General features: G+C 38.6%; 1 protein-coding gene across 1 annotated transcript in view; it reads right to left on the bottom strand.

Annotated features, from left to right (window-relative positions):
• Window positions 1-6,011: 6,011 nt before the first annotated feature.
• The window catches only part of LOC126482324 (U1 small nuclear ribonucleoprotein 70 kDa), a 68,438-nt gene continuing 62,435 nt past the window's right edge, over window positions 6,012-12,014 (bottom strand). The window contains exons 7-10 of the mRNA XM_050106370.1: window positions 11,503-11,734; window positions 11,190-11,426; window positions 6,384-6,445; window positions 6,012-6,288 (exon numbers count right to left, since the gene is read on the bottom strand). Coding sequence (XP_049962327.1) covers window positions 6,137-6,288; window positions 6,384-6,445; window positions 11,190-11,426; window positions 11,503-11,734 — 683 coding nt within the window. The 3' untranslated portion in view covers window positions 6,012-6,136. The remainder of the gene's footprint in view (window positions 6,289-6,383; window positions 6,446-11,189; window positions 11,427-11,502; window positions 11,735-12,014) is intronic.

Here is a 12,014-nt window from a genome sequence, read left to right as displayed (position 1 = left end):
TGCCCTTGCAACTACTGAAAAGGCTGCTGCCCCTCTTCAGGAACCACACGTTTGTCTGGCCTCTCAACAGATACCCCTCCGTTGTGGTTGCACCTACGGTACGGCTATCTGTATCACTGAGGCGCGCAAGCCTCCCCACCAACGGCAAGGTCCATGGTTCATTTCAGACAATCTTGTCATCACTAATTCTGTAACTATTCCTGCCAGTGTCAAAACTTATTCTTTGGTTAACTTCAATAACCCTGCCACAATCACCGGTTTAGTTATCCCGCATTTATTCTCCGGTTAGGTGTTATTACGTGTTCCTACAATGCATTTTCCACGCTACTCCCAGAATAGAACTTAAGCCGCTGTTAGCTGGGAACAGTATAACTGGCCCTTAGTGGTGTAGCGGTCTGGTCAAAAATTTTCCGGCAAAATTTCATTTTCACAGATACACGGAGGAGACAATACGCAATCTTTGTTGCCTGTTAGTTGTTTATTTCGACTCTGGTAATATGAATCTATGGAATTCACTACTAGTTATAGCAACGCTGATCATTTGCAAACCCAGTCAACCACAAACAGCGATCGGCATTCACCCGTTCGGCTCTATTCCGCTCAGCTCGTATAGACCCATCCCCATTTGTCTGCAGGAAAGTTTATTTCTAGATGCGACGGGGATTCCGCTGGCAGAGACATCACATTCACTATGCACACATTTAAAAATCAACTTACGATTCTTTCAGAAATCAACTTAGAATTTGTTCTAAAATGTTCAAAAACCAGCAGGGATGTGTTCAAAATCATATGAGTAATTGACAGACCAATGTGCGCTGGACGCTAGGCGCTTTGTGAAACAAGGTCTTTTTCCTCAATAATATGAATTTGGCGCCCTTCCCCCGAAACTGCTGCCCGGGGCAGTACCCAGGCTTGCTCCCACCCCCTAGTTCCAGGCCTGTTACGCATACCTGAATCTGGCAGCTTAGGCGCACCAGTAAAATGTTTCGGGATAGCATCTGGCTGCTTGCTGCTATTGCTTATACATCAAACTGCCACACTTCTGTAGCCAGTAGTGGGAGAAGGTACTACTCGTATGTGACTCAACTGCACATGCACATAAACTCGCTCGCAACCACTCAAACGAATCTAATGTAAAAAGTTGTGACGTCACACTCATCGGAGGCATTTTGTTGCTGTGAAACATTGCATAGTCTTCCTAAAGCCTTTGGCACATTTTGCTGTTGGCAGACGCTTATATGAGCATTGTGTTTTTTTATTGTATTTGGTGCATTTCCTCTGCAACTAAAGTTTTATTTTCTTTTTTCCTCTCGTTCGTTTTTTATTGCTGCAGTATTGTTCTGTAGTAGCAAGGTACAGTAATATTCTTTATTAGACTATTGGTTCTTACCAGTCAGTTACAAAAATTTAACTGAAAACTAAAACAATGAAAAATTCCCAGAATTTGGCTGCGAGCCTGACAGTGCTTCTATTCTTCCGCATCTTGGTTGTGAGGATACAACCACACCTGACCTTCCTCATGAGGGTAGCACCGACATCCCCCGATTCCTTTCCTTCTGGCTGCACCCGATGCTACAGTCACGATGCCAAAGGCAGGGCCGTCTCTGAACACAGCACTTTATGATTCAGCTGTTGCCCTCACTGCCTTTTCCCAGTCATGCTCGATGTTGCTCATTTTCAGCACCTTTGCTTTCATCCAGCCATGGCCAGCGTTCCCTTAACAGGGTCGTGCTACACTTCACTGCTGCCAAGTGTGCTGTCTGCAGTCCTGGTGTCATCCTCTGGTTTTGCTACAGCCAAATCCTTCACTGTCCTCCCACGATTGAGCCAGACACTGCCCACCAACACGCACCACCTCTTCCAGCTGATGACAAACCCTTTCTATTGAGGAAAGCACAGCACTACACACCTCTGCTTCTGTGTAATGTACATCATCCTCTGTGTAACGTACATCCTTCTATGCATATGCTGTGGTGACGCCCTTTGTGGCACCCGCTGATCTCCCTCCTGCCAGTTGTTCCCATGCTCTGTTGCACACCGTTTAATCGCTTCCACATGAAATGTCCATACCTCACTGTGGTAAGTCAGAACAGGTAACATACACAAATTGTCAACTCTCCTAGTCAGACATCAGAACCTTAGTTTTGATAACCTTATTTAGTACAACGAAAGTACTCATGGCCATTTTTGCTCACATTTCTACTGCTGTACATTCAGCCCTTCAGTGGCTCTAAATTTAAAAACATATCAAATGGTTTATTTTTAGTATACTGAGTACACATTATTTAAGTCTTATTGTTACTTATATTCAGCATACCTCCAAACTGCTGCTATTAAAATTTCCACTTCTTCATTTTTACCTGCATGAGAGAAACTATACAATGTCATCAAGAAAATGAAGGTAGTTCAAGTATGTATGATTAATGCATATTTCTTCTTTGGTTCTCCCATTTAGTGTTGGAAAAACATCCTCTAAAGCTGCCGCAAACAGTTCTGCAATACGAAGTCTCCCTGTCCGACTTCTTTCAACTTAGAATGTTCCAGTATCCTGATGAAATTTAATGGAAGCTGTACCATTGACGTATACATTCTTTGGTTTACTAACATAGATCAAACCAATGACTTCTTTCTAGAGGATCACTGGTACAGGTTAGATTTAAACTGTGTCAAAAGCTATGTCTAAATCTATGAACTTCAAGGCGAAGGTAATTCATTGCTCCGTTGTATAATTTTGTTTTCAACTTGCAAATGGTCCTATGTGCTATTTATTTATGAAATCAGCTTGTCCATTTGTCTGATTAAAATGTAACAGTTTTTCTATGCAGTTGGCAGTAAGTTGAGTGAATATTTTGTACATTACAAAGAGGAGGCCGACTGGTAGATAATTTTATGACTTGGTTTCTGTTTTTGTAAAGAAGAATAATTATGTTTCCAGAATGAGATTTCCACTCTGCAGCGGAGTGTGCGCTGATGTGAAACTTCCTGGCAGATTAAAACTGTGTACCCGACCGAGACTCGAACTCGGGACCTTTGCCTTTCGCGGGCAAGTGCTCTACCAATTGAGCTACCGAAGCACGACTCACGCCCGGTACTCACAGCTTTACTTCTGCCAGTATCTCGTCTCCTACCTTCTCAAACTTTACAGAAGCTCTCCTGCGAACCATGCAGAACTAGCACTCCTGAAAGAAAGGATATTGCGGAGACATGGCTTAGCCACAGCCTGGGGAATGTTTCCAGAATGAGATTTCCACTCTGCAGCGGAGTGTGCACTGATATGAAACTTCCTGGCAGATTAGGAGACGAGATACTGGCAGAAGTAAAGCTGTGAGTACCGGGCGTGAGTTGTGCTTCAGTAGCTCAGATGGTAGAGCACTTGCCCGCGAAAGGCAAAGGTCCCGAGTTCGAGTCTCGGTCGGGCACACAGTTTTAATCTGCCAGGAAGTTTCAATAATTATGTTGTTCAAGTTTGGGAATTATTTTTCACACACTTCCTCTAAATTGTTGCAAGCTCCCTCTATACAACACTTTCTCCATTTTTAACGATTTCTACTGAGACATCACCATCACCATGAACTACTTCTTTCTTAATACTTTGAATGAGCTTACATATCTCAACTGGCATTACTTACAGAACTACTTTTCGTTAAGTACTATCATATCACAGAGGTACTTCCAGAAATAAACAATAAACTGACAGTTTTCACTAGACTGGTGTTATGGAGAAGGTGGTCAATGAATCACTAGCTAAACTAATTGTAGAACACAGGAATACTATGGTCTCTAAAATTATGTTTCAGAAATTAATTGTAATATCACTGACTAAAATAATAAAATCTTCAAATATCTATGATTTCAGAAACAATAGAATACTGCATGCATAGAAGGATGAGTCAGTATTTTTATACAATTGTTTTTTTTTTTTTTGGGGGGGGGGGGGGGGAGTGTGTGCAACACTGTTAGACCTCAGGAAAGCATTTCACATTATTTTCTCTGCCACTGCGTAGGGAGAGCGAATGTTCTATGCAGTCTTACTTCAACAGTAGATAACTGTAAAGATTTAAGAAATCAGAATGTATTCCAAGTGTAAAAAGTGTACCTCAGGCACCTGTTCTTGGATTTTCCTTGTCATTATTCAGATAAACAATATACCCACAGCTGTACCATATGATGCAGTGTTCTATGCAGATGACTAAATTCATCAGATATGATATCAACCCTGAAAATGTGTAATAGACTATGGTGGTAGCAATGGAGATATGTACAACTTTCTTTGAGTTAGCAGCAAATGTACTGCAAAAACAATACAGTAAAACTGAAGACACTGTACTCAGTCTTAATGCTCCTAGTTGTAATAAAAAAACGTGAAACTAAGATTTCACATACACCAAAAACTCAGCTGGGATACCCACACAGAAATTATGTGGCAGATTAGCGTGTGTCATCAATCTGCTGTACAAGTTTAGGGGCAATGCCTGTAAAAAATTTCTGTTATATGCGTATTCTGCATTCTTTCATTCCTATACGGTGCACAGCAAGACTCAGCCCATATGAATCATGTAGAGAGAATTTTAAGCAACTAAATATGACAGTTCCCAACGTTTACATCTATAAATGCTTTTGTTAATGACAACTTAAGTAAATTTGACCTAAGAAGGGCAATTCATGGTCACAACACAAGTGGGCGTGCAAATAAATGTCATAGGCTACATTGGCCAAAATCCCTACAGCTACAAATGACTTCGCATTATTTACTTCAATAAATCATTTCAAAATGCCTACGCAATGCCAGTAGATAAATTTAAAATCAGTCTTGTGAAATGGATGAAAAGTAAAAGAATTTACTCTGTTCAAGAGTTTCTTGAGTATGACAAATGACACACATTTCTTATAAGAATGAATGAAAATAAATTTTTTTATAATCGTGTCAGACTATTTTATTACTGTCTTATGTGCTTGCCATCATTTAACTGTTTAATTACTTATTTTTGTCACTAACTTAACTATGCTGTGCATTAATCTTTTAATCGCTCTATTATATAATTATTTATTTTTATTGCTGCTTAATTATGTGGTGTATATTTTCTATCATTTTCTTGTACTTAGTGACATTTGTCTATGTAGTAGTTATGATTTACTTTGATGACAATGACTGCGTGTGAAGATATTTAGAGGTGAATAAAACACTGGCAGAGAAAAAAATCTTAACACCAGGGAGGAGGAGTTGTGCAACATAAATGAAAGTTGGTAACTGTTTCTACAGCTAAAAAATCTATTCAAATTTTGCGTCAGTGGCATACAAGTGGCGCTAGTGGCATACAAGTGGCGCTAGTGGTGCCATTATGAAGATGAAATCTGGTTTCTTTTAAATACATGCTGTAACAGTCATGAGTATTAGGTTAGGGATTGGATATGGTGAGCTGATGGTGAAAAATGCCTTTATGTGACAAAGACACCATTAATGTGAAAATTGAGTGAATGAAGTTGTGTAATAGTGCACGAATACTAAATTAAAAAGTAACTAATATTCAGTTAATGAGTTCTTTAGCACCAGTGTTAGTGAACAAAAATACTGAGTATAGAATACTAGCTACTACAGAGTTCCTGCAGTCTATCAGCCACAAATTTTCATGACAAAGTGGAAGCAGTTTGGATGCATTAACAAGTGCACAGACTCTTCAGAAAATCAGAGGCTCTGAAGAATTTCTATTGACTTTTTAACCATTGGAGAGCACTGTAAGTAACCTCTACAATTCTGCAAAAATCTTAAAACACAGAAATAAAAAAACGATGTATTGTATTCAATGATGGTCTCCTACTAGCTCCACCTGCCGGGTGAAATATATCATCGTGTATATCTTGAATTCACACACACTTTTGTCTCAATGCTTTACTGAAATTCAGATGATCACTATTTATACAATGAATATTGCACATTTGAACATCCTCTCATCTCAGGGTCATTTATAACCACAATTTATGTTTGACAATATATTTTCAATAAATTAAAAATGTAACAATTTTACAGCAATGTTTTATTAAAAACTGCAAGCAAATGCATAAGAAATATCTAAAAAGTGAGACACTGATTATTTCATACAATTAATGTTTAAAAATTATAAAGCAAATGCTTCAATGTCTAATATTGCTCTCCTGCATATTCATTATTGAAAGGTCTGCCGTTCGCTTCTCCTTGCTCTGCTTCTTGGTAACCCTCATTAGGTTCAAATTTGACAGCATTTTCTTCATAATTAGTTTCATCATAATTTGTTGCTGAATAATCAGGATAATCTGAAAATAAAAAATGATGCGATACAGAAAACACTGCAAATTCAATTCTGGAAAACCCTGTATAATTTTTGGATCTTTGTATAAAATAATCTCACCATCTGGAGGCTCCAATTTGATTCTGACTTCCTTCTCTTCTGACCGCCTACGTTCCTTCTCCCTGGAAACATGCAACAACACACATTTGTAAACTGCCTTCATCATCATAATCACAAAAATAAACTGTCTCAGACTGAATCCAGAATAGCTTACAACATCAAGCACACTAATGTCAGTACAACTGAAATGCTTCTCAAAATATTACTCTGCAACACTGATAACAAAAATAAATTGATTGAGTTGTCAGATATTCTGTTATTTTTTACAGACAGGTGGAATGAACAAATCACATCCAGTTAACAACTTTACACTGAATCAGTGTGCTCAGACCCTACACATCTTAGCAGACTTCACTTTGATAATTTGAAACAGGTGTAACAATATTATTAAAAGGAAAGCGCTGAGTCACAGATAGGCACAATGAAAAGACTGTCACAAATAGGCTTCTGGCCAGCAAGGCCTTCGTCAAAAATAGACGACACACACATGCACACTCAACACACACACGACTGCAGTCTCTGGAAACTGAAGTCACACTGCGAGCAGCAGAACTAGTGAGGGTAGGGGTGGGGGACAGTGAAGTGCTGCTGTGGAGCACGAGGTGGAGAGAGGCTAGGGCAGCTATGTGCAGTCGGGAGGTTAGACAAGGGCAGGAGGAGGTGGGTAGTGGAAATGGAGAGAAGTAAACAGGCTGGGTGCATGGTCCAAAATTGGAGGCTGATAAGTCACAAACTACAGTGAAACCCCGCTTTTACACTTTTCTAGAGACTTCAAAAAATGGTGTAAACAGTGGGAAAATGGAAAATGTGGGAAGCTGTAAAAGTTACATATAGGATACCCCCTTGCGCTTTATGTATGATATATGTACACAATAGGCATCAAAAGACTTGTCATGGACTTTTTTACTATCTAATGAAGGTTTATTATCTAATAAAAACTGCTGATGTAATTGGAACTGATAACTGTCTGGTAAGCACGAATGTTTGTCTGAATTTCATGTCATAATCGATGTTTTTGAAAGCCTCCAGCTGTCATTCATTATTTAAATAATAAAATACTGCACTAGTTATGTATTTTTCCTGCTTGGCATGACTGTTCAGAGAATTTTTTTCTTGGTGTTAAGGGCAAATATGTAAATAAGTATTTTGTGTGGTGTCTGAATGTGTTATTCTGCATATCTTGCACTGTAGTGTTTTTGAGGTTATCAGGTACTGTCCCACATCAGTTGAGTAGAAAACCACACACACACACACACACACACACACACACACACACACACACACACACACACAATCACTCACATTATTTGTGTGTGTAACATCACAAAAAATACATACGTATATTCTCAAAACACGCTTTGCTCAGCATGAATACATTACGTAACCGACACTGTGTTTACACTAACAACATTTGAGCAATGCAAAGGGCATGATGGTGTGAACTAGCACTCCACGTGGCCATACACTGAAACATGCTGAATGGGGTTCGACACAGGTGTTACAACAATCACGAAACTGCATTTGCGCAGTAGAGACAGTTTGGAAATGATTGTGATTGGTCATGATATCTTCATTCGAACGAACTTAGTAGCTCCTGTCAGCCACCATGCCAAGTAGAGCTTGGCAGCAGCAGGAGATACGGCACAAATTGTTACTTTTACTCTTTTACCGGTTCAAATTCGCTAGAGTGCCCTGGTGTCAAGAAACTTAACAACTTAATATTTGTGAACTCTGATAACTCTACTAGACGGCAAAATGCCAGCATCATATTTTCTACAGGGACATTTTTTGTAATGCATAAATAGTGGGATTATTATTAATATGTTGACACAAAATCAGGTGGAAATTAACATCGTGGGCATAGGAAATTTCATGGGACCAATAAAAAATGTCAAACGATGGGAAAACGTTAATTCTGGGAACGTAAAATGAGGATTATACTGTATAAGGCATATTATGAAAAAATATTAACAATGAAATAAGACTAACATGACAGTTTTTACACACAGACCACTGGAAATAACTGTTTTAAGTGTAACCAAATGCAACATCCAGAATAAAAGGCATAAAAAGGGAGGCAAGGGCAAGGGGTTGGGTGAAAGCTTCATGTGAATGTGAAAGTACAAGAATGTCTAAGATAAATTTCTTTTGTGGCACAAGAAAGAATATAACATAATATCTCGAATTACATTCACAACTGACATTGAAATACCTTCATCACAAGCTACAGGGGATAACTACAGTTAACTTGTCACTGGTTACTACAAACTAAGAACCTCAGTCAAAGAAAAGGGACTAACCTAGCAGGAGATTTTAAGTAATCTACAGAGACTAATGATAGGTAAAAATCTGCATTTTGAACCTGTCACTCACATGTGTTAACCTAGCTGCTTTCCAAAGAAGTAGTGACTTAATATATTGGTCTCTTGTCAGTTATACTGATCTAATCTCCAGAGTGACTTTACATAGTGCCACGGTATAGTATAAAATGTTGTAAAAGGCTTTTCTCCTGGAAATAATTCCTTTGTGAAACAATTTTGAGTTGCATGAGTGAAAGAAAAATAATACATATCGTTTTCTAAAAGACTACTTCATTTATGTATGCCAGTGCTGCATGTACTTGTATGAAGGACATATGTTTTGCAATCTCAAGAGATGCAATTGATCTCAGCCAGCCATAGTGAAAACAATACAGATTGTTAAGCATACACACAAAGCACAGGCCAGTATTTTTGGCAATAAACTTGTTTGTATAAATCTATTTTAGTAACAAATAAAATAGAAAGAAACATTCCACATGGGAAAAATAGAAAGAAACATTCCACATGGGAAAAATAGAAAGAAACATTCCACATGGGAAAAATATATTAAAAACAAAGATTCCGTGACTTACCAAACGGAAAAGCGCTGGTAGATACACACAATAAAAAAAACACACAAACAAAATTTCAAGCTTTCGCAACCAACGGTTGCTTCGTCAGGAAAGAGGGAAGGAGAGGGAAAGACGAAAGGATGTGGGTTTTAAGGGAGAGGGTAAGGAGCCATTCCAATCCCGGGAGCGGAAAGACTTACCTGAGGGGGGAAAGAAGGACAGGCATACACTCGAACACACACACATACCCATCCACACATATACAGATACAAGCAGACATATTTAAAGGCAAAGAGTCTTTGCTTTAAATATGTCTGTGTGTGTCTGTCTGTGTGTGTGTGTGTGTGTGTGTGTGTGTGTCCCCGAGTGTATACTTGTCCTTTCCCTCCCTGCTGCTGCTGCGACACTGCTAGTACAGTATATCCAACGTAACTTGACATAATGTGAACTGTCAAGTGCAATGTTTCACCAGTGCAGGTATACTAGTGGTAAAAGCAGAGTACTCATGATCACAAAACTAGTAAATCTTAATTACATTACAAATAGTACAATCATCTGCCATGTGTTACAGAGGTATTTCAACTGAATCAATTATATATCTAACATATCAAACTACAGGACAAAGGCAACATAAGCAAGAGGGAGGTTTACTGTTTTATAAAAATTTTGGTGGTTTTCAAGGTTTTGCTACAAATAGAAATATATTTGAAAATCAAAACAATGAAAATCATGGTTGTCACAGATGATAAAAACTTTGCAAAATTCTACAATGATGTTAATAAGTAAATTATTTGTACAAATCTGGTTTTTAAAGTTAAATTTCTGACAAAACTGTTAAGGGTTGCCTTATGGATTTCTGTTCAAGAACTTGTTTGATACTACTCTCCACACTAATCTGTCCTGTGTATCTTCAACTACTGCAATCTATTGTCATTTAAATCTGCTTACTGTATTCAATCCCTGGTCTCTGTACAAGTTTTGTACTTTACCAGTTCTGTCCATTTTTGCCAAAGTAACTATTCCTTGATGCACAAGTACACATTGTATCAAAATAACCCCACAGATGTCAGTCACCATGTATGTATGTATAAATGGGGGTGTTTTCCTAAAATGATAGATATGGTGTCACAAGGCTTAGGCCTGTCCCACCCCTCATTAAATCAACCAAGACTTATATGAGTAATTGTAAGAACAGTTATTATTATGTTCTTTAAGTTTGTTTTTGGGTTTTCAGAAATACTGTGGAAAGAAAGTTTATTTATGTTGCAGATACAAGGAAGACGTTGCCCAATGATCACCACGAATGTTCAACGTAGCGACAAGTGGGCAAGGAATAAAACGAATGCTGCAAACTAGTGCGAGCCATGGAAGAGTCTGGGCTGCAAGGGCATCGAGCTTCCTAGGTCGTTGTTGGACAACGTCAAAGGAGATTCTGCTTTCTCTTTGTAAACAGATCGATCAAGTCTTTAAAGGTTCATGTAAAACGTATAGGTGGGCGACATTAGGTGGGACACGATGCCTATAATACTTCCACATTTACTAAAAAGTTGTTAAACGGCAAAACCAGTAGTTCATCATTTATATAGATAAAAAGAAGTAAAGATATAGGAAAGGAAGAGTTGCGGCATCAGAACGAAAAGTGATACGTCGCTCAGCAACGAAGGACGTACACAGCAGGCGTTGCATGGTGTAAACAAATCAACTGATAGAATATTAAGTCTGTAACTAAGCATAAAGCCACATAACACTGCATAGACTATCCAATACTGAGCCTACTTTAAATGTACTTTATGCCTGTGTCACCATGACACCTTGATGTCGTGCGTACCAATAGCTCCTTTATATTGTTACTTACAAGCTTCATTTGATGCTGGTCTACCTTAAAGCTGTTGCACATGATTGCTTTCATATTCAGGAAAATGTGTACTGCTTACCTTTCTGGTCGTTCTCCACGATCTCTCTCTCTCTTATCCCTCTTCCTATCACGATCACGATCACGTTCTCGGTCCCTTGAACGTGACCGTCTTCTCTTGCGGTCACGATCCCTGTCCCTATCTCTGTCTCGAGGTCTCTCGTCCCTCGATCGTTCATCTCTGTCAATTTCTTCAATATCTGGATCTTTCTCCTTCACTCTATCACGACTTCGTCTACGTTTCCGGTCACGTGAACGGCTGAAAAACCAAATAACCAATAAACAAACCATTCTCTATGTATACAATTTCCATTTTTTCAGATAGCAAATATTACCTTCGGGATTTCCTTCTCTTATCTCGATCCAACCTCTCCCTCTCCCTACTACGAGACCTCCTCCTCTCTCTTTCAATTCTATCTCTATCGCGATCTCTGTCAATATTACCTCTTGCAGATTCTCTCTCTCTTTCAAGCCTGTACCTTTCTCTTTCCCTTTCATTGTCTTCTCGTCCTGAATGTTTAATGTTAACATCAGGTCCACCTCGGCGAGTTCCACCTAAGCCACCACCTAAAATAGAAGTTTTAGAACATTTTTACATAAACATACTTTTACTCACAATGCTAACTCAGTCAAATATATACCATCAACTACAATAAGGCATAAATAGTTGAGATGGCATGCACCAAGTTGTCTGATAAACACCGTGTAACTACATTTACATTTTACTATATCACAACTGATAAGTATAATTTAATGGTCTTACCATAAATTTTAGTACTTGTGATTAAATGAAAGGCTCTCCACAATGGCTGCTTTTACTACAAAAAGATGGTCACTACTAATTTTG

Source organism: Schistocerca serialis, chromosome 5, assembly GCF_023864345.2.
Source record: "Schistocerca serialis cubense isolate TAMUIC-IGC-003099 chromosome 5, iqSchSeri2.2, whole genome shotgun sequence".
Lineage (NCBI taxonomy): Eukaryota > Metazoa > Arthropoda > Insecta > Orthoptera > Acrididae > Schistocerca > Schistocerca serialis.
This window is presented reverse-complemented; position numbering and strand designations above follow the sequence as displayed.